Genomic DNA, 23570 nt, shown 5'->3' on the forward strand with positions numbered 1-23570 from the left:
TGTAAATAACACAAACACACAAATGTGCTACTAAATAACCAAGAGATCACTGAAAAAAATCAAAGAGGAAATCAAAAAATACCTAGAATCAAATGACATTGAAAGCACAAGGACATAAAATCTATGGGAGGCAGCAAAAGCAGTTGTAAGAGGGAAGTTTATACCAATACAATCCTACCTCAAGAAACAAGAAAAATCTCAAATAAACAAACTAATCTTACACATAAATCAACTAGAAAAAGAAGAACAAACAAAGCCCTAGGTTAATAGAAGGAAAGAAATAATAAAAATCAAAGCAGAAATAAATGAAATAGAACAATGAAAACAATAGCAAAAATCAATGAAACTAAAAGCTGGTTCTCTGAGAAGATAAACAAAATTGATAAACCATTAGCCAAACTTATCAAGAAAAAAAGAGAGAGGACTCAAATCAGTAAAATTAGAAATAAAAAAGAAGTTACAACTATCACCACAGAAATACAAAATATTGTTAAGAGAATACTACAAGCAACCATACGCCAAAAAATGGACAACCTAGAAATAACAGACAAATTCTTAGAAAGGTACACCCTTCCAAAACTGAACCAGGAAGAAACAGAAAATATAAACAGACCAATCACAAGTACTGAAATTGAAACTGTGATTTAAAAACTCCCAACAAACAAAAGATCAGGGCCAAATGGCTTCACAAGCGAATTCTAACAAAGATTTAGAAAAGAGCTAACACCTATCCTTTTGAAACTCTTCCAAAAAATTGCAGAGGGAGGAACACTCCCAAACTCATTCTACAAGGCCACCATCACCCTGATACCAAAACCTGACAAAGATATCACACAAAAAAGAAGATTACAGGTCAATACCACTGATGAACATAGATATAAAAATCCTCAACGAACTACTAGCAAACAGAATCCAGCAAAACATTAAAAGGATGATACACCATGATCAAGTGAGATTTATCCCAAGGATGCAAGGATTCTTCAATATACGCAAATCACACAATGTGATACACCATGCTAACAAACTGAAGGACAAAAACCATATGATAATCTCAACAGATGCAGAAAAAGCTTTAGACAAAATTCAACACCCATTTATGATAAAAAAAACTCTCCAGAAAGTGGGCTTAGAGGGAACCTACCTCAACATAATGAAGGCCATATATGACAAACCCACAGCAAACATTATTCTCAATGGTGAAAAACTGAAAGCATTTCCTCTAACATCAGTAACAAGCATGCCCACTCTCACCACTATTATTCAACATAGCTTTGGAATTCCTAGCCACAGCAATCAGAGAAGAAAAAGAAATAAAGGAATAAAAACTGGAATACAAACTGGAAATGAAGAAGTGCAACTGTCATTGTTTGCAGATGACATGGTACTAAACTTGGAAAATCCTAAAGATGCCACCAGAAAACTACTAGAGCTAATCAATGAATTTAGTTAAGGCAAAGAACACAAAATTAATACAGAAATCTCTTGCATTACTATATACTAACACTGAAAAATCAGAAAGAGAAATTAAGGAAAAACTCCCATTTACCACTGCAACAAAAAGAATAAAATACCTAGGAATAAACCTACCTGAGGCGGCAAAAGACCTGTATGCAGAAAACTATAGGACACTGATGAAAGAAATAAGAAATGACACAAACAAATGGAGAGATCCATGTTCTTGAACTGGAAGAATCAACACTGTGAAAATGACTATACTACCCAAAGCAATCTACAGATTCAATGCAATCCTTATCAAATTACCAATGGCATTTTGAACAGAATTAGAGGAAAAAATTTTCAAATTGTATGGAAACACAAAAGACCCCAAATAGCCAAAACAATCTTCAGAAAGAAAATGGAGCTGGAGGAATCAGGATCCCTCGAGACTATACTACAAAGCTACAGTAATCAAGACAGTATGGTACTGACACAAAAACAGAAATATAGATCAATGGAACAGAAAAGAAAGCTCAGAGATAAACCCACACACTTACGGCCACCTGATCTTTGACAAAGGAGACAAGAATATACAATGGAGAAAAGACAGTCTCTTCAATAAATGGTGTAGGGGAAACTGGACAGCAACATGTAAAAGAATGAAATTAGAACACTCCCTAACACCATACACAAAAATAAACTCAAAATGGATTAAAGACCTAAATTTAAGGCTAGACACTATAAAACTCTTAGAAGAAAACATAGGAAGAACACTCTTTGACATAAATCACAACAAGATCCTTTTTGACTCACCTCCTAGAGTAATGAAACTAAAAACAAAAATAAATAAATGGGACCTAATGAAACTTAAAAGCTTTTGCACAGCAAGTGAAGCCATAAACAAGACAAAAAGACAACCCTCAGAATGGAGAAAATATTTGCAAACGAAGCAAGTGACAAAGGACTTGCTCCAAAATACACACACAGCTCATACAGCTAAATATCAAAACAACCCAATATCTCCAAAATATACACACAGCTCATACAGCTAAATATCAAAACAACCCAATCCAAAAATGGGTCAAAGACCTAAATAGACATTTCTCCAAAGAAGACATACAGTTGGCCAACAAATACATGCAAAGATGCTCAACATCACTAATTATTAGAAAGATGCAAATCAAAACTAATACGAGGTATCACCTCACACCAGTCAGAATGGCCATTATCAAGAACTCTACAAACAATAAATGCTGGAGAGGGTGTGGAGAAAAGGGAACCCTCTTGCACTGTTGGTGAGAACATAAATTGATACAGCCACTTTGGAGAACAGAATGGAGGTTCCTTAAAAAACTAAAAATAAAACTACCATATGGCCCGGCAATCCAACTACTGGACATATACCCTGAGAAAACCATAATTCAAAAGATACATGTACCACAATGTTCACTGCAGCACTATTTACAATAGCCAGGACATGGAAGCATCCTATATGTCCATCAACAGATGAATGGATAAAGAAGATGTGCTGCATATATACAATGGAATACTACTCAGCCATAAAAAGGAAGAAAATTGGGTCATTTTTATTGATGAGGATGATCCTAGAGTCTGTCATACAGAGTGAAGTAAGTCAGAAAGAGAAAAACAAATACTGTACATTAAGGCATATATATGGAATCTAGAAAAATGGTACTGAAGAACCTATTTCCAGGGCAGGAAAAGAAATGTAGATGTAGAGAAAGGACTTCTGGACATGTCGGGGAAGGGGAGAGTGGGACAAATTGAGAGAGTGGCACTGACCTATATACACTACCACGTGTAAAATAAATAGCTAGTGGGAAGCTGCTGTATGGCACAGGGAGATCAGCTCGGTGCTCTGTAATGACCTAGATGGGTGGGATGGGGCGGGGGTTGGAGGGAGGCTCAAGAGGGAGGAAATATATGTATACATATAGCTGATTCACTTTGTTCTGCAGCAGAAACTAACACAACATTGTAAAGCAATTATACTGCAATAAAAAAATTTTTCATTAAATCAAGTATAAAAAAATACAATAAAATCAGGAACAAGACAATGTTGCCCAGTGTCTCCACTTTCATTCAACACAGTATTGGAAGATGTAACGACATCAATCAGACAAGAGAAAGAAATAAAAGGCATCAAAGTTGGAAAGGAAGAAGTAAAACTGACACTATTTGCCCATGACATGATACTATATATAGAAAACCCTAAAGTCTTCACCAGAAGACTATTAAAACTAAGAAATAAATTTTATAAAAGTTCAAAATACAGATTAGCATACTGAAATCTGTTGCTTTTCTAAATACTAGTGATGAATTATCAGAAAGAGAATTCAAGAAAAAAAATCCCATTTACAATTGAATCAAAAAAGAATAAAATACCTGGGAATAAACTTAACCAAGGAGGTAAAGAACCTATACTCTGAAAACTATAGGACAACAATGAAGGAAATTAAAGATGATAAAAGAAACAGAAAGATATACCATGTTCACAAATTGTTAGAATGCTATTATAATGTCCATACTACCCAAAACAATCCCTATCAAAATACCCAAGACATTTTTCAAAGATTTAGAATTAAGAATCTTAAAATTTACATGGAACAACAAAAGACCCCAAATAGCCAAGACAATCTTGAGAAAAAATAACAATGCTGGAGGTATCATGCTTGCTCACTTTAGACATTACTACAAAGCTACAGTAATCCAAACAGTATGGTACTGGCACAAAAACACACACATAGATCAACAGAACAGAATAGGCAGCTAAGAAATGAACGCACACACCGGTGGTTCAATTGATCTATGACAAAGGAGACAAGAATATACAATGGAGAAAAACAGTCTCTGCAGTCAGTGGTGCTAGGACAATGGACAACTATATGTAAAAGAATGAAATTAGAACATTCTCTAACACCATATACAAAGAATAAACTCAAAATGGATTGAAGACCTAAATGTAAGAACAGAAACCAGAAATCTCGAAGAAAACATAGGCTAAACACTCTTTCCAATAAATTGTAGCAGTATTTTTCTGGATCTGTCACCTCAGGTAAAGGAAAAAAACCCAGAATAAACAAATGGAACCTAATTAAACGTAAAAACTTTGACACTGCAAAGGAAACCATCAACAAAAGGAAAGACAACCTACTGAATGGGAGAAAATATTTGCAAATATTTCTGATAAGGGATTAATATTCAAAATATATAAACAGCTCATACAACTCACTATCAAAAAAACAACCCAATTAAAAAAATGGGCAGAGACCTGAATTGACATTTTTCCAAAGAAAACATACATATGGCCAACAGGCACATGAAAAGATTCTCAACATCACTAATCATCAAGGAATTGCAAATCAAAACCACAATGAGGTACCACCTCACACCTGTCAGAAAGGCCATCATCAAAAAGACCACAAATAACATGTTGGTGACGTGGAGAAAAGAGAATCCTAGTACATTTCTAGTAGGAATGTAAATTGGTACAGCCACTATGGAAAACAATAAGAACTTTCCTCAAAAAACTAAAAAAAGAACTACCATATGATCCAAAAATTCCACTCCTGAGGTACATATTCAAAGAAAATGAAAAGACTAATTCAAAAAGATATATGCACACAATGTTCATAGCAGAATTATTCACAACAGCCAAGATATGGAAGCAACCTAAGTATCCATCAATAGATGAATGAATAAAGAAGTTGTGATACACACACACACACACACACACACACACACACACACACAGAGGAATATTTCTCAACCATAAAAATAAATGAAATTCTGCCATTTGCAACAATATGGATGGACCTACAGGATTTTATGCTTAGTGAAATAAGCCAAGTACTGTAGTTATTACTTATATGTGGAATAAAATGAATATATAACAAAACAGACTCACAGATAGAACTAGTGGTCACCAGTGAGGAAAGGTAAGGTCAAGAGGCTCAACAGAGGTAGGGGATTAAGATGTACAAACTATGTATAAAGTAAATAAACTACAAGGATATATTGTACAGCACAGGGAATTACAGCCATTGTTTTATAATAACTTTAAATGGAATATAATCTATAAAAATATTGAATCACTAAGGTGTACACCTGAAACTAATACTGTATATCAACCATACTTCAATTAAAAAATTAGATTAAATTAAAAATACAATAAAACTTTTAAAGACGTATTATAAAAACTGTAACCATCATTTGAAGAAAGAAAATATATGGATGTTTGAAAACTGGCTTGTCTCACTCATTAGTCTAGATGATTTACTTCTGTACACAATAATCTGAATTCTTACCTAAGCAAAAGTCAAAAATTACTACAGGTTATCATACATCAGGACTAAATCCAGGCATTTACAGAGCAGCAAAATAAATTCATGGGTAAAAGAATAATACTGTACAATTTCAAATACATTAAAAAAAAAAAGAAGCACCTACAGTTTCCCAAAAAGTTTATAATCTCATAAGGGAAACAGGATAAGACTATTAAACTACAGTGCTTTATAGAAAACTACAAGTACTATATACTAAAGGAACAAATAAAGTGCTATGGGAACATAAAGGAAGCAGAGATATATTTCAATCAAGCAAAATAATAAAAATTTCATCATATATATCAAGTTAGGCCTTAAAGGATAAACAGGATGCAGTCATACAGGGATAGAGGGCATGTACTTAGAAAAATCCAGATGAACAAAAATTCAGAGACAGGAATTTGCAGAGAAATACAACAGAAATTAATTAAACTATTTTGGTTGAGATGCAGATCACCCAAAGGAAAGAGTCCAATCTAATGTGTTTGGACTCTATTTGCAGGCAGCATTTTGTGGTCTTTAAAAGAGAATAATAAATATAGCACCTTTCTTTTCAACCTAGGCTCTGAGCAAGTTAAGAAACATAAAAAAAAGCATAAGAAATAAAAGACAAAAATTACCTTTATTGCTAACGAAGGCTAAATTGGAATTTTTCTTTCAGTGAACAACAAATGCATCTGTTAACTGAACCCCACAATGAAGCAGATTTTCCCAGGTGTAGAATGCACTGAACCAACCCCCCACTTCATATCATTCCCCACACAATCTCTTCAAGCAGTCTGTTCCATAAGCAGGAAAGGCAGGGCTAAGCCAAGTACGCCCAGTTTATTCTTTGCAAATTTTCTAATAGAAAATGTACTTCATATCCTCAAAGACAGAATTAGAAAGGAGGGTGGCATGAAACACCACTAGCAGAGCTTCATCCACGGAAAAGGAAATACTACAAACAGCAAAGACACATTCCCCTTAACTTCAATCACTGAAGATTTCTAAACAGAATAATACCATGACAAAAGCTCTAGTTTGAAAAAGTTAGTCTGACATCAGTTGTAGGATGCTGAAAAACAAAAACGTTATTGTAACTGCCCAGGCAAGAATAAATTAGGGCCTGAACCATAATAATATTTAACGTTAACCGGTTCTTCCTGGCCAAGTCTGGAACCATGGAGAGATGGGAGTTAAGCTGGGATCTCTGAAGGGATGTAGCTACTTCCAGAGACGTCTCCTGAATCAGAGAGAGAGGGGAAGAGGAAGGGGAAGAAGGAGGAGGAGGGGAAAAGATGATTTAGATGCAAAAAAAAAAAAAAAAAGACAAAAATTACATAAGCAAATGAGCAAGTCAACAGACACTGACTTACTTGAATCAGAGAAGTTTATATAAGAATTTGTAAGAAAAGATTATATTAATTAGAAAAGCTGTAATTCAATGCTAGAAAGTTGTTAAGATAAGCATGACAAAATACTATAGCTTCTTAGGAAAGGAAAGGTAGTTTTCTGTAACAGTATTTCTAAGAAAAACTAATCACTATTTCAATGTATTAAAGATACTCAAGAGTTTACTACATTCCGTTGTTTGATATAGAGAACAGACGCATATGTGCAAAACCGAAGATCATAAGCCAGGGATACCTGAACATACCAGACCATTCATGCCCACAAACAGCAGACCATGATTTCAGAAGAAAGCATGTAATCACAATGGGTAAAATCAACTTCCTGACTTCATGCAGCTCCTCTTTCTTGCTCTACTACCCACTGGTTACACCCCTTTGGTACTTTCCCCCTAACTTCCTCAGGTCTAACTCAGAGACAAAACAGAACTTAGTAAAGATATTCCAAAAACCTCTGGCCCCAAAGTTCCAAATGGGCAGCTACTTAATTATAAAGTCAATACAGTTTACCACACCAACATTTTCAGAATTAAAATCAAACTGGGGAAGAAACAAAAACACAAAACATTGATCACAGGACTTCATAATCACTCTTTCATATTTTTCATTTATTTGTGCCTCTATGTTGCATTCAAATTCTTGAATTTGATAGACTAAATTCTTAAAGACTATCTTCTTGTTCACTAATTCTGTCTTCAGCTGTATTCAGTTTGTTGCTTCACCATTTTACAAGTTTCTAATTTCAACTCTAATATTTTTCATTTCTAATATTGGCTCTTTCTCAAATCCACCTTCTTATTAAACTTTTAACCCTTATTCATATTTTCTATACCTACTATTACTATATAAAGCTATTAAATATTCCAAAAGATAAAGGTTTTATGAGTCTGATTCGGTTGTTTATTGTTTCGGATGACTCTCATTCATGGATGATCGTTACATTTTCATGTATAGTATGATTTTAGATTATGACCTTAAATGCCATAGAACTTGCTTCTGGGAGACCTGGGAGAGCTAAATTGACAGTGTCATCCTTTAGAAAGGACTGGTAGTTATTTCTGCCAATCATTTCAAGGCACTACCAACTCAAGAATGCTTTAAATTCTCACCTTGAAGATTTTCAGCTGTAAACCAAATTCTGTACTCAACCATATATGCCCTAGATTTATAAATATAATATACATTTAAACTCATTTCCTACAAAAAAAATTTAAAAGAACATATCACATTTCATAGTTGTTCCCACTGATTTATTAAATACCACAAAAAATAATATCTTACAAGGAAAACTGCATTTACATAAATGTGTATCAGTTAAAGGCAAATCAGAAAGGTAAAGCATTTTAAATGTTCTCTTACCTGTTCAAGTGCTTGGGTTTTCTCTTGCTCTATTTTCCTTATAGTTTCCTTTTCAGCTTTGAGTGATAATGATGACACAGTTTTAACAGACATAAAATCAACAGTCATCCATTCATCCCTCTGTTAAGAAAAAGAAGTCACTTCAATCTAAATTGATTAGAACAACACTAAACACTTAATAATAAATTAGAGATTCTGGAGGCACTGAAACCTGGATTAAATCCCACATGGCTGTATAACTTAAAGCAAGTTTTTTAGTCTCTCTAAGCTTTCTTCTCTCCCCTGTAAAAACGGGTTAAAATACCTACCTTTCAGGAATGTTTTAAGGAGTTAACAAGAAAACTGACTTAAGGCATCTAGCCCAATGCCGGATATACAACAGGCACTCAAACATAGTTCTTTTCACCTTTCTTTCTTCATTGTTGCTAACAGTGTAAATATAGCATTCTTCCTCAGGCGTATGAACTATAACCCCAAATTTGTGAACTATTCAACTATAAGCGTTGCTAAGAAAATTATGGCATGAAGTGAAGGGAAAGAAAAACTGTGACTGAACTCTACTCGCTGTAGAAAAGTCAGATAGATGTAACAATACAAGACTTCAAGTACATAAGGGGAAAAGTGCCACTTCCTTATCAACAACCAGAGGTAGGAAACCCTCTGAGGGACTAGAATAGGGACAAATGCTCACTTTCCCACAGGAGAAGAAGGGGAGTGAAAAGGATCAGCAAACAGCATTATTGCTAAAATTACTCATAAAAGTATACTGTTTACAAAGTCTAGTTTTTCTTCTGACTAAATTACAATCATCTTTCATTTTAACATTCATCTACTCTTGTAAGTTGACACTTTCTTTGTTTAAAATCAGGCGGCTTACCTGAATAACTTCGTTGTCTTCTTTTTCTGACTTTTCATCTTTCACCTTCCAGGCCTTTTCCTTGCCAGAAGTGTGGGCGGGAACAGCCTCAACCCACTCATCTTCAGAGCTCTAAGAATATTTAACATATAAGTAGAATTCTCAAATTTACATACTTCTGCATAAAAACTGTGTGGTTCCACTCTTCCTCCTTTTCTCAACCCTTAAATATCAACTTTGTCTGTGTTTCCAGTCTTTGCCAATTATACTTTTTAATCTCTAGACATTCCCCTTGGGACATTAAATCCACTCTCATGACTTAAACTACCACAACTATACTGATATCTTTCTAATTTATCCACCCAAAGTTTCCATGATTTAAACAACTGCCTACAATATTTAAATGCCATGCTGAACGCAGTAAGAACAAAAAATGAACCCAGCATCTACTTCCACAATACTTGATCCTTCTTCTATATATCTGAATTAAGCTACCTGGCATCACCAACCACCCACTTACCCGAGTCAGAAATCTCAGGATCATCTTACTCCTCCCATCTAAACCTATGACTGTCATTTCCAAAAGATTTCTCAACTACAGTGAACACCAAATGATTATCATGGGAGTTCACCTCCATCCCTGGCCACAACTGACTGTTTCAGAGGTAGGGACCTGAACCAATTAATTTCAATCATAGTCACTCTCCAGGAATGTGAAACCAAGGCTAAATGGTTTACTCTATAACAAATGAGAACTCGAAAGGCATTGGCAGAGACCATTTCTGTCATGAGGCACAGAATTCAGGAAAAATTTATCTATATCAAGAAAAGCAAAAATAGAACTTAGAGGGGAAGAAAGGAAGATGGTGAGAAGATTCATAAAAGCATTCATGACTCTAGTTTGAGCTATTCCTAAAACCCAGGTGCATTCCTATATGTCCTATGAGACGTTTGTGTTCTAATAATAAATCCCTCCCTTTTTTTGGGGGGGGGAGGTTAAACCAATTTAAGTTTGGTCTCTGCTACCTACAACCAAGAGTCCCAACTAATATATACTCCTTCCTCCCCATTCTTAAAGCAGCAGCCCTAGATCAGATCTGCTTATCTCTCACTTAGACAACTGGAAAAACCAAATTAGTCTCCAAAATCCCAGTCTTTCCTGCTCCCTTTCATTCTCCAACCCCCATCCTAAATACCTTTAGAGTATCATAAAAGGCGTATCTGACCACAGTACTCCTCTTCTTTGACTCTCTGTCATAAAGACGACTATTACACCTTTCCTTTCCTACCAGTAGAACCCAATTTTATTTGGAGATGTAATGTGCCTCCCTTGCTGGAGAGTGAAACCTTAATCAAGCCTCCAGTAAGGTGGAAATGAAAGTACTATTTAGGACTTTCTGGAAGTTACAAAAAAGAGGGCATCCTCGTTCCTGTTATCTACACTAAGAGGTACATTTTAAAGACAATGGAGGAACAAAACCAGAAGACTTGGTCCCAGAAGACCACACTAAATTGCCTACTTGATTTCTTCTATATGAAAGAAGTTAGAGATTGGTTCAAGATGGCAGAGTAGAAGGATATGCGCTCACTCCCTCTTGCGAGAGCACTGGAATCACAACTAACAGCTTAACAATCATTGACAGGAGAACACTGGAACTCACCAAAAAAGATACCCCACATCCAAAGATAAAGAAGAAGGTGCAATGAGATGGTAGGAGGGGCACGATCACAATAAAATCAAACCCCATAACCGCTAGGTGGGTGACTCAAAACTGGAGAACAATTATACCACAGAAGTCCACCGACTGGAGTGAAGGTCCTGAGCCCCATGTCAGGCTTCCCAACCCGGGGTATGGCAACAGGAGGAATTCCCAGAGAATCAGACTTTGAAGGCTAGTGGGATTTGATTTCAGGACTTCAACAGGACTGGGGGAAATAGAGACTCCACTCTTAGAGGACACACACAAAGTACTGTGTGCACCATGACCCATGGGGAAGGAGCATGGGTCTAGACTGAACTAGACCTACCTGCTAGTGTTGGAGGGTCTCCTGCAGAGGCGGAGGGCAGCTGTGGCTCACTGCAGGAACAAGGACACTGGCAGCAGAAGTTCCGGGAAGTACTCCTTGGTGTAAGCCCTCCCAGATTCCACCATTAGCCCCACCAAAGAGCCTTCACACTCCAGTGTTGGGTCGCCTCAGGCCAAACAACCAACAGGGAAGGAACTCACCCATTAGCAGAAAAGAGGATTAAAGTTTTACTGAGCTTTGCCTACCAGAGCAACACCCAGATCTACCCACCACCAGTCCCTCCCATTAGGAAATGCACAAGCTTCGTAGATAGACTCACTCACCAGAGGGCAGACCACAGAAGAAGAACCACAATCCTGCATCCTGTGGAACAAAAACCACATTCACAGAAAGATGGACAAGATGATTATGTACCAAATGAAGGAACAAGATAAAACCCCAGAAGAACAACTAAAGAAGTGGAGATAGGCAACCTTCCAGAAAAAGAATTCAGAATAACAATAGTGAAGATGATCCAGGACGCAGGAAAAAGAATGGAGAAGATGCAAAAAATGTTTAACAAAGACCTAGAAGAATTAAAGAACAAACACCTAGAAGAATGAAAAAACAAACAAACAGAGACGAACAATACAATGACTAAAATGAAAACTACACTAGAAGGAATCAACAGCAGAATAACTGAGGCAGAAAAACAAATAAGTGACTGGGAAGACAGAATGGTGGAACTCACTGCCACAGAACAGAATAAAGAAAAAAGAATTAAAAGAAATGAAGACAGCTTAAAAGACCTCTGGGACAATATTAAACAAACCCACATTCACATTATAGGGGTCCCAGAAGGAAACGAGAGAGAGAAAGGACCCGAGAAAATATCTGAAGAGATTATAGTACAAAACTTCCCTAACACGGGAAAGAAAATAGCCACCCAAGTCCAGGAAGCGCAGAGAGTCCTAGGCAGGAGAAACCCAAGGAGAAACTTGCCAAGACACATAGTAGTCAAACTGACAAAAATTAAATACAAAGAAAACTTATTAAAAGCAAGAAGAGAAAAATGACAATCCACATACAAGGGAACTCCCATAAGGTTAACAGCTGATTTCTCAACAGAAACTCTACAAGACAGAGGGGAGTGGCACGATAAATTTAAAGTGATGAAAGGGAAGAACCTACAAGCAATATTCCCCAGGAACAATCTCATTCATATTAGACAGAGAAATCAAAAGCTTTACAGACAAGCAAAAGCTAAGAAAATTCAGCAACACCAAACTAGCTCTACAAGAAATGCTAAAGGAATTTCTCTAAGGGGGAAACAAAATAGAAGAAGAGGACCTACAAAAACAAACAAAAAACAATTAAGCAAATGGTAATAGGAACACACATTTCGATAATTACCTTAAACGTGAATGGATTAAATGCTCCAACCAAAAGACACAGATTCACTGAATGGATACAAAAACAAGACCCATATTTATGCTGTCTACAAGAAACCCATTTCAGAACTAGGGACACATACAGACTGAAAGTGAGGGGATGGAAAAAGATATTCCATGCAAATGAAAATCAAAAGAAAACTGGAGTAGCAATACTCCAATCAGATAAACTAGACTTTAAAATAAAGAATGTTACAAGAGACAAGAAAGGACACTACAAAATGATCAAGGGATCAATCCAAGAAGAAGATATAACAATTATAAATATATATGCACCCACCATAGGAGTACCTCAATACATAACGCAAATGCTAACAGCTATAAAAGAGGAAATTGACAGTAACACAATAATAGTGGGGGATTTTAACATCTCACTTACACCAATGGACAGATCACTCAGACAGAATATTAATAAGGAAATAAAAGCTTTAAACAACAAAATAGACCAGTTTAATTTAATTGATATTTATAGGACATTCCATCCGAAAAAAAGATTACACTTTCTTCTCAAGTACACATGGAACATTCTCCAGGATAGATCACATCTCAGGTCACAAATCAAGCCTCAGTAAATTTAAGAAAATAGAAATCATATCAAGCATCTTTTCCAACCACAATGCTGAGATTAGAAATAGATTACAGGGAAAAAAACGTAAAAAACACAAACACATGGAGGCTAAGCAATACATTACTAAATAACAAAGAGATCACTGAAGAAATCAAAGAGGAAATCAAAAAATACCTAGACACAAACACAATGAAAACATGATGATCCTAAACCTATGGGATGCAGCAAAAGCAGTTCTAAGAGGGAAGTTTATAGCTATACAAGCCTAACTCAAGAAACAAGAAAAGTCTCAAATAAAAAATCTAACCTTACATCTAAAGGAACTAGAGAAAGAAGAACAAACAAAATCCAAAGTTAGTAGAACAAATCATAAAGATCAGAGTGGAAATAAATGAAACAGAAACAAGAAAACAATAGCAAAGATCAATAAAACTAAAAGCTGGTTCTTTGAGAAGATAAACAAAATCGATAAACCTTTAGCCAGATTCATCAAGAAAAAGAGGGAGAGAACTCTAATCAATAAAATTAGAAACGAGAAAGGAGAAGTTACAACGGACACCGCAGAAATATAAAGCATCCTAAGACACTACTAAAGCAACTCTATGCCAATAAAATGGACAACCTAGAAGAAATGGACGAATTCTTAGAAAGGTATAAGCTTCCAAAATTAAACCAGGAAGAAACAGAAAATATAAACAGACCAGTCACAAGTAATGAAACTGAAACTGTGATTAAAAATCTCCCAGCAAACAAAAGTCCAGGACCAGAGGGCTTCACAGGTGAATTCTATCAAACATTTAGAGAAGAGCTAACACCCATCCTTCTCAAAGTCTTCCAAAAACTTGCAGAAAAAGGAACACTCCCAAACTCATTCTACGAGACCACCATCATCCTGATACCAAAACTAAAGATACTATAAAAAAAGAAAATTACAGACCAATATCACTGATGCAAATGCAAAAACCCTTAAAAAAATGCTAGCAAATAGAATCCAACAACACATTAAAAGGATCATACACCATCATTAAGTGGGATTTATCCCAGGGATGCAAGGATTCTTCAATATATGCAAATCAATCAATGTGATACACCATACTAACAAATTGAAGAATAAAAACCCTATGATCATCTCAACAGATGCAGAAAAGGCTTCTGACAAAACTCAACACCCATTTATGATAAAAACTCTCCAAAAAGTGGGCATAGAGGAAAACTACCTCAACATAATAAAGGCCATATATGACAAACCCACAGCAAACATCATTCTCAACAGTGAAAAACTGAAAGCATTTCCTCTAGATCAGGACCCAGACAAGGATGTCCATTCTCGCCACACTTATTCAACATAGTTTAGGAAGTCCTGGCCACGGCATTCAGAGAAGAAAAAGAAATAAAAGGAATACAAATTGGGAAAGAAGAAGTAAAACTGTCACCGTTTACAGATGACATGATACCATACATATAAAATCCTAAAGATGCCACCAGTAAACAATTAGAACTCATTGATGAATTTGGTAAAGTTGCAGGATACAAAATTAATGCACAGAAATCTCTTGCATTCCTATACACTAACAATGAAAGATCAGAAAGAGAAACTGAGGAAACAATCCCATTGACCACTGCAACAAAAAGAATAAAATACCTAGGAATAAACCTACCTAAGGAGGTCAAAGACCTGTACTCAGGAAACTATAAGACAATGATGAAAGAAATCAAAGATGACAGAGAGATATACCATGTTCTTGGATTGGAAGAATCAATACTGTGAAAATGACTATACTACCCAAAGCAATCTACAGATTCCATGTAATCCCTATCAAATTACCAATGGCATTTTTTACAGAACTAGAACAAAAAAATCTTAAAATTTGTATAAAGACACAAAAGACCCCAAATAGCAAAAGCAATCTTGAGGTAAAAAAATGGAGCTGGAGGAATCAGACTTCCTGACTTCACACTACACTACAAAGCTACAGTAATCAAGACAATATGGTACTGGCACAAGAACAGAAATTTACATCAATGGAACAGGATAGAAAGCCCACAGATGAACCCATGTACCTATGGTCAACTAACCTATGACAAAGGAGGCAAGGATATACAATGGAGAAAAGACAGTCTCTTCAATAAGTGGTGCTGGGAAAACTGGACAGCTACATGTAAAAGAATGAAATTAGAACACTCCCTAACACCATACACAAAAATAAACTCAAAATGGATTAAAGACCTAAATGTAAGACTGGATACTGTAAAACTCTTAGAGGAAAACATAAGAACACTCTTTGACATAAATCACAGCAAGATCTTTTCTAACCCACCTCCTAGAATAATGAAAATAAAAACAAAAATAAACAAATGGGACATAATTAAACTTAAAATCTTTTGCACAGCTAAGGAAACCATAAACCAGAGGAAAAGGCAACAGTCAGAATGGGAGAAAATATTTGCAAATGAAGCAACTGACAAAGGATTAATCTCCAAAATATGAAAACAGCTCATGCAGCTCAATATTAAAAAAACAAGCCAATCAAAAAATGGGCAGAAGACCTAAATAGACATTTTTCCAAAGACATACAGATGGCCAAGAGGCACATGAAAATCTGCTCAACATCACTAATTATTAGAGAAATGCAAATTAAAACTATGAGGTATCATCTCACACCAGTTAGAACAGGCATCATCAGAAAATCTACAAACAACCAATGCTGGAGAGGGTGTGGAGAAAAGGGAATGCTCTTGCACTGTTGATGGGAAGGTAAAATGATACAGCCACTATGAAGAACAGTATGGAGGTTCCTTAAAAAACTAAAAATAGAATTACCATATGACCCAGCAATCCCACTACTGGGCATATACCCAGAGAAAACCAAAATTCAAAAAGACACATGCACCCCAACGTTCACTGCAGCACTATTTACAATAGCCAGGTCATGGAAGCAACCTAATGCCCATCAACAGACGAACAGATAGAGAAGATGTGATACGTATCTACAATGGAATGGAATATTACTCAGCCACAAAAAGGAACGAAACTGGGTCAGCTGTAGAGACTTGGATGGAACTAGAGACTGTCATACAGAGTGAAGTAAGTCAGAAAGAGAAAAACAAATATCCTATATTTATGCATATATTTAGAACCTAGAGAAATGGTACAGATGAACAGGTTTCCAAGGCAGAAATAAAGACACAGATGTAGAGAACAAACGTATGGACACCAAATGGGGCTGGGGGGTGCGGGGGATAAATTCGGAGATTGGGATTGACATATATACACTAATATGTATAAAATAGATAACTAATAAGAATCTGCTGTATAAAAAAATAAAAAGAAAACTCAAAAAGAAAAGTTAACTATTTTTAGATTCTATATATTTTATATTAACCAATGGCTATTCTGGGGTTCTCTAATAACACAAATGAACCTAATTTGATGATATACTCCCTACTGAAGAATTCAAACTTCTTGGTTTACAAAGTCCTATCAACTCTTACAATTTCATCTCCATTCACTCTCCTCTTGTTTTATAATCTAATATTGTTAAGTTACTTATAGTTGTATTTACCTATGTACATACATAAACACACACATGCACACACAGACACTTTTATATCATGTTATCTCCTACTTCCACGCCTTGCTCTCACAATTCCTTGTGCACACACACCTCTATATGCCAGGGTGATTCTTACTCATCCTTTAAGTCTGAACTCGAAGCATCACTTCCTCAAAACCCACATATGAAATCCTCCTTCCCTTAATACCTTGACATGCCTTGGCATCATGATATTACATACTGGAAGTATGTGTCTGTTTAATTATAAAATGAGTTCCCCAAAAGTTTGAACTCTATATATTTGTATTCCCCATGTATATAAAAATGTCTGGCAAAGAGCTGGCATTCAATAAATGTGCATTAAAATTAACTCAATCCACCCTTGCAAAAGCCCAAGTCAGAAACTTTAAGCAGCAGCCTGCATTAAATACTAGGTACTGAATGAAAGAAGCATATGTGATACAGCTAGTACTCATTTTTCATTTACACAACGACAATTGGACCATTCTGTACAACTCTCCTGCCTCCATTCCCTATTAATTTTGTTGCTAATTTTCACTATTATTCACTCACCTCACCACTTCAGCATGACTTATGTTCCCCTCTCCCCATGCTATGACCTAAGTTCTACTGCTGTTTCAATCCTCCACCCTACCTTGAAGAACTCATAAACCATCAACGTGCCTCTTGACCTAAGACAGCTCCCAGGACTCTTCTTCTCATGTGTAGCCATCATAATTAACCACACTCCTAATCCCATCTAACAGTCAAAACCTAAATACAGGACCAAGACAGAAAAGTGTCACCAATAAAAACATATGTAAATGTACATATTTTATATATATATATATATATATATATGAAATATTACATATGTATATAAAATACACTTACTTATATTTGCATAGTACACATAAAATGCATACATTTTATATTTAAAATATAAAGTACCTACATAAATACATATATTTCTCAAAGATACTTGAAGACTTCTGCACTGGCCGTGAAAAAATAAATGCTACATCAGACTAGAAAAATATACAGAAATGGAAATAAAATTAAAAATATAAGAAACAACTGTTTTTAGACATTGAATCTCAGTTGTGCAGGACTATGATCCCTGAGAAAAGGCAAAAAAATGAGGTGAGTGCTACAATTACACTCTACTGCTTTTTGCTAGTGGTACTTTCTAGACCATGGTACAAGGCAGGGTAACTCAAGCCCAATATGACAATCTCACTGAGATAAGAAAACAGAATTTTTACTTTGTGATGGCTGAGATAGAGCATCCATGAAAAGGGAGCTACACAGAGAAAGAACTCCAGAAAACTATATAAGAGACCCCTGTAGTCTTTAACTGAATACCAAACTGAACATCCTTAGGATGCAAGTCCACAAGGACAGACAAAGAATAATTACCATGGAAGGAACAATTATTAGAGTGCTATGAGCAGAGAAATCCCCAGAGCTCACAAAGGGCTAGAACACATTCTAGTTCCCACCAACCAGAATAGAGAAATCTCCTTGAATACCGAGGGCAATCAGCAGAGAAACCACAAAGGGCACGCCTTAGCATGTCTTAGAAGTAATGGCTACTCTAGATGCACACAAACATAACTTAAACACCAGCCTTTGAAAAGTATTAGGCTAATACACAAATAACCTACTCCTCACCAAAAGAAAACTCAAGACCCTTTAAAGGAAGACAACAAATCCAGTAGTCGCAATATAACTTTCACAAGGTTCAGCAACTAATTAGAAATTACTAGACATTCAAAGCAAGAAAATGTGACCCAAAGACAAGAAAAGAAATCAGTTAATCAAAACAGAACAAGAAATAAAGAGATAATGACATAGCAAACTAGGATTTTGACACCGCTATTATAAATATGCCCAAGGAAAGGAAGCATGAACAAATAGGAGTCAAAATGAAGATATAAAAAAGACCCAAATGAAATGTCTAATGATGAAAAATACAATAACTGAAATGAAAACTTTAATGACTGGGGATAACAGCCAACTAGATGCTACAAAAGAAAAGCCTAGTGAACTTGAACCTAAAATGCAACAGTAAAATCTATCCAAACTGAAGAACAGAAAAGGCTAGAACGAAAATAAATAAAGGTTCAGTGACTTATGGGACAGAATTAAGGAGACTAGCAGAATAAGAGGGGACACAAAAAAACATTTCACGAAAATAATAGCCAGAAAGTTTCAAATTTGATGGAAACTATGAACTCATAAATCAAAAAAGCACAATGAACCCAAGGCAGGATAAAGACAAAGAAAACAATATCAAACGTATCATAATTGATTTGCTAAAAAAATGATAAAGAAAAAATTTTAAAAGCATTCAGAGCAGAAAGAAATATATACAGAGAGAAAGGGATAAACGTGACTGAAAATGTCTCTCATTAGGAACAATGTAGGCAAAAGACAATGAAATGACATCTTAAAGTACAGGAACAGAACTATAAACTTAAAATTATCTGTCTAGGAAAAAAACTTTAAAAATGAAGACTAAACAAAACAAATTTTCAGACAAACAGTAACTTAGAGAAATGTCACAAGATAAGCCCCAGTAAAATTAAGAAAACTGCAACCATATCAAGAATCTTTGCCAATGCTGTGAGACTAGAAACCAAGTACAAGAAAAAAACTGCAAAAAAACACAAACATGTGGAGGCTAAAGAATTTGCTACTAAAAACCCAATGGATCACTGAAGAAATCAAAGAGGAAATAATATCTAGAGACAAATAACACTGAAAACATGACGATCCAAAACATATGGGACGAGAAAAAGCAGTTCTAAGAGGGAACTTTACAGTGATACAAGCTTGTCAGGAAGCAAGAAAAAACTCAACTAAAGAACCTAACTTACCCCTGAAGAAACAAGCAAAAGAAGAAACAAGACTCAAAGTTAGTAGAAGGAAAGAAACCATAAAGATCAGAGCAGAAATAAATGAAACAGAGACTAAAAAAAACAACAGAAAAGATCAATGAAACTAAAAGCCTGCTCTCTGAAAAGATAAACAAAACCAATAAACCTTTAGCCAGATTCATCAGAGAAAAAGAGAAATGGTCCAATCAGAAATGAAAAAGTATAAGTTACAACACCACAGAAATACAAAAGGTCAAAAGAGACTACTAAGAACAACTATATGCCAATAAAAGGAAAAACCTAGAAGAAACAGACAAATTCTTGGAAAGGTACAATCTCCCAAAACTGAACCAAAAAGAAATAGAAAAGTATGAATACATCAATTATCAGTAATGAAACTGAATCAGTAATTAAAAAAAAAAAACAAACTCCAAACAGACAAAAGTCCAGGACCAGATGGCTTCACAAGTGAATTCTACCAAACATTTAGAGAAGAGTTAACAGCTATCCTTCTCAAACTATTCCAAAAAAATTGCAGAGGAAGGAACATTTCCAAACTCATTCTCTGAGGCCAGAATCACCCTAATACCAAAACCAGACAAACATATTGAGAAAAAAAAATTACCAGCCAATATCACTGCTGAAGATAGATGCAAAACTCCTCAACAGGAGATAAGCAAATTCAATCCAACAATACATTAAAAGGATCATTCACCTTTGTCAAGTAGGATTTACCCCAGGGATGCAAGGATTTTTCAATACTTACAAATCAATCAATGTGATACACCACATTAACAAATTGAAGAATTAAAACCATATGACCATCTGAATAGATGCAGAAAAACCTTACGTTAAAGTTCAACATTTATGATAAAAACTCTCCAGAAAGTGGGCATAATAAAGGTCATATATGACAAATCCACAGCTAACGTCATGCTCAATTTCCTCTAAGATCAGGAACAAAACAAGGATACCCACTCTTGCCACTTTTATTCAACATAGTTTTAGAAGTCCTAGCCACAATCGGACAAGAAAAAGAAATAAAAGGAGTCCAAATTGGAACAGAAGAAGTAAAACTGTCATTATCTAGAAGTGACATGACACTATACATAGAAAATCCTAAAAGCACTACCAGAAAACTACTAGAGCTTATCTATGAATTCAGTAAAGTTGCAGGATACAATACTAATATACAGAAATCTGTTGCCTCTCTATACACCAACAGTGAACTATCAGAAAGAGAATGTAAGAAACAATCCCATTTACCACCACATCAAAAAGAATAAAATATCTAGGAATAAGCCTACCTAGCGAGGTAAAAGACCTGTACTCGGAAAAATATAAGACACTGATGAAAGAAACTGAAGAAGACACAAATAGAAAGATATACCTGTGTTCTTGGATTGAAAGAATTAACATTATTAAAATGACCATACTACCCAAGGCAATCTACAGATTCACTGCAATCCCTATCAAATTACCAATGGTGTTTTTCACAGAACTGGAACAAATAATTTTAAAACTTGTATGGAAACACAAAAGGCACTGAATAGCTAAAGCTATCTTGAGAAAGAAGAACAGAGATGGAGGAATCATGCTTCCAGACTTCAGATTATACTACAAAGCTACAGTAATCAAAACAGTACGGCACTGGCACCAAAAAAAAAAAAGACACATAGATCAATGCAACAGGATAGAGAGCCCAGAAATAAACCCACACACCTATGGTCAATTAATCTATGACAAAGGAGGCAAAAATATACAATGGAGAAAAGTCCCTTCAATAAGTGGTGCTGGGAAAACTGGACAGCTACATGTAAAAGAATGAAATTAGAACATCCTCTAACACCATATACAAATATAAACTCAAAATGTATTAAAGACCTAAATATAAGACCTATACTATAAAACTCCTAAAACAGGCAGAACACTCTGACATATATCACAGCAACATATTTTTGGATCCGTCTCTTAAAGCAAAGGAAACAGAATCAAAAGTAAATAAATGGGACCTAATTAAACTTAAAATCTTTGGCACAGCAAAGGAAACAACTGACAAAACGAAAAGACAACCTACTGAATGGGAGAAAATATTTACAAATGATATGACTGAAAGGGGTTAATACCCCACATATATAAACAACTCATACAACTCATAATCAAAAAAACAAATAACCCATTTAAAAAATGGGCAGAAGAACTGAACAGACATTTTTCCAAAGAGGAAATGAAGATGGCTGATGGGCGAAAAGATACTCAACATCGTTAATTATCAGGGAAATGCAAATCAAAACCACAATGAGATATCACCTCACACCTGTCAGAATGGCTATCATCAAAAAGAACGCAAATGACAAGGATGTGAAGAAAAGGGAACCATGCTACACTGTTGGTGAAATGTAAACTGGTGCAGCCACTGTGGAAAACAGTATGGAGGTTTCTCAAAAAACTAAAAATACAACTACCATATGATCTAGCAATTCCACTCCCAAGTATATAACCCCCAAAAACAAAAACACTAATTCAAAAAGATACATGAACCCTAATGTTCAGAGCAGCATTATTTACAATCACCAAGGTATGGAAGCAACTGAAATGTCCACCAACAGATGAATGGATAAAGATATGGCATATATATGTAATAGAACAGAATACTACTCAGCCATAAAAAAGAATGAAGTTTTGCCATTTGCAGCAACATGGACAGACCTGGAGGGCATTATGCTAAGTGAAGTAGTAAGTGAGACAAAGAAAGACAAATACTACAAAATATCACTTATATGTGGTATCTAAAAATAAAACAAACTAGTGAATAAAACAAAAAGAAAGCAGACTCATAGATATAGAGGGTAAACTAGTAGTTAACAGTGGGGAGAGAGAAGGGGAAAGGGGCAATATAGGCACAGGGGATTAAAATTAAGGGTTATTATGGGATTATATTAAATCATGTCTGTGAAACTTTTGAAAAGTATAAGGCACTACAAAATTTTAAAAATCTTTCATTCAACTAAAAAAAAATAGAATGAATCAATGAATGAATAAACAAATAAGAACACTAAAATAAAACCAACTAACCCAAATGAAGCTAGGAAGAGAAAAAATAAATGGGACAAATAGAAAAGGGAAAGCAAGATGGCAGACAAACTCAAACATACCTGTAGTTACATTAAACATTAATAATCTAAACCAGCACTATCTAAAAGGATCTTCTATACCTACACTGCCCAATATGGTAGCCACTAACCTAGCCATATGTGTCTACAAACACTTAAAAAATCTGGCTAGAGACCCTGAAGAAATGAACTTTCAACCTGATATAACTTCAGTAAATTTTTACCAAAAATGTTAAAGTCAATATGGCTGTCATATTATATAGTGGAGAAAATCCTCTAATTTACAAGGAAGAAACTGATAAGCTAGAAAAAAGAGCAAGCCCCAGACTGTCCACAAGAAATACTTGCAATATAAAATACAGATACATTAAAACTAAAAGAATAAAAATAAATACACCATGAAAACAAAAAGTCAGAAAACTGAAAAGGCTTTATTACTATAAGACAAAAGTAGACCTTAAAAAAGAATATTACCAGAAATAAAGAGGAACATTTCATGATATAATCGTCAATTCATCAAGGAGATACAACAATCCTAAATGTGTATGTATCTAACAAGACTTCAAAATACATGAGGCAAAAACTGACAAAACTGAAAGAAGAAAA

At 35.2% G+C, this 23570-nt stretch overlaps 1 protein-coding gene across 1 annotated transcript in view; it reads right to left on the minus strand.

The window, feature by feature from the left end:
* The window catches only part of CWF19L2 (CWF19 like cell cycle control factor 2), a 209204-nt gene that overhangs the window by 177577 nt on the left and 8057 nt on the right, over nucleotides 1-23570 (minus strand). Inside the window, exons 4-5 of the mRNA XM_065882107.1 lie at nucleotides 9411-9521; nucleotides 8534-8653 (exon numbers count right to left, since the gene is read on the minus strand). Coding sequence (XP_065738179.1) covers nucleotides 8534-8653; nucleotides 9411-9521 — 231 coding nt within the window. The remainder of the gene's footprint in view (nucleotides 1-8533; nucleotides 8654-9410; nucleotides 9522-23570) is intronic.

This window comes from Phocoena phocoena, chromosome 8 (genome assembly GCF_963924675.1).
Source record: "Phocoena phocoena chromosome 8, mPhoPho1.1, whole genome shotgun sequence".
In the NCBI taxonomy this organism is placed as follows: Eukaryota; Metazoa; Chordata; class Mammalia; order Artiodactyla; family Phocoenidae; genus Phocoena; species Phocoena phocoena.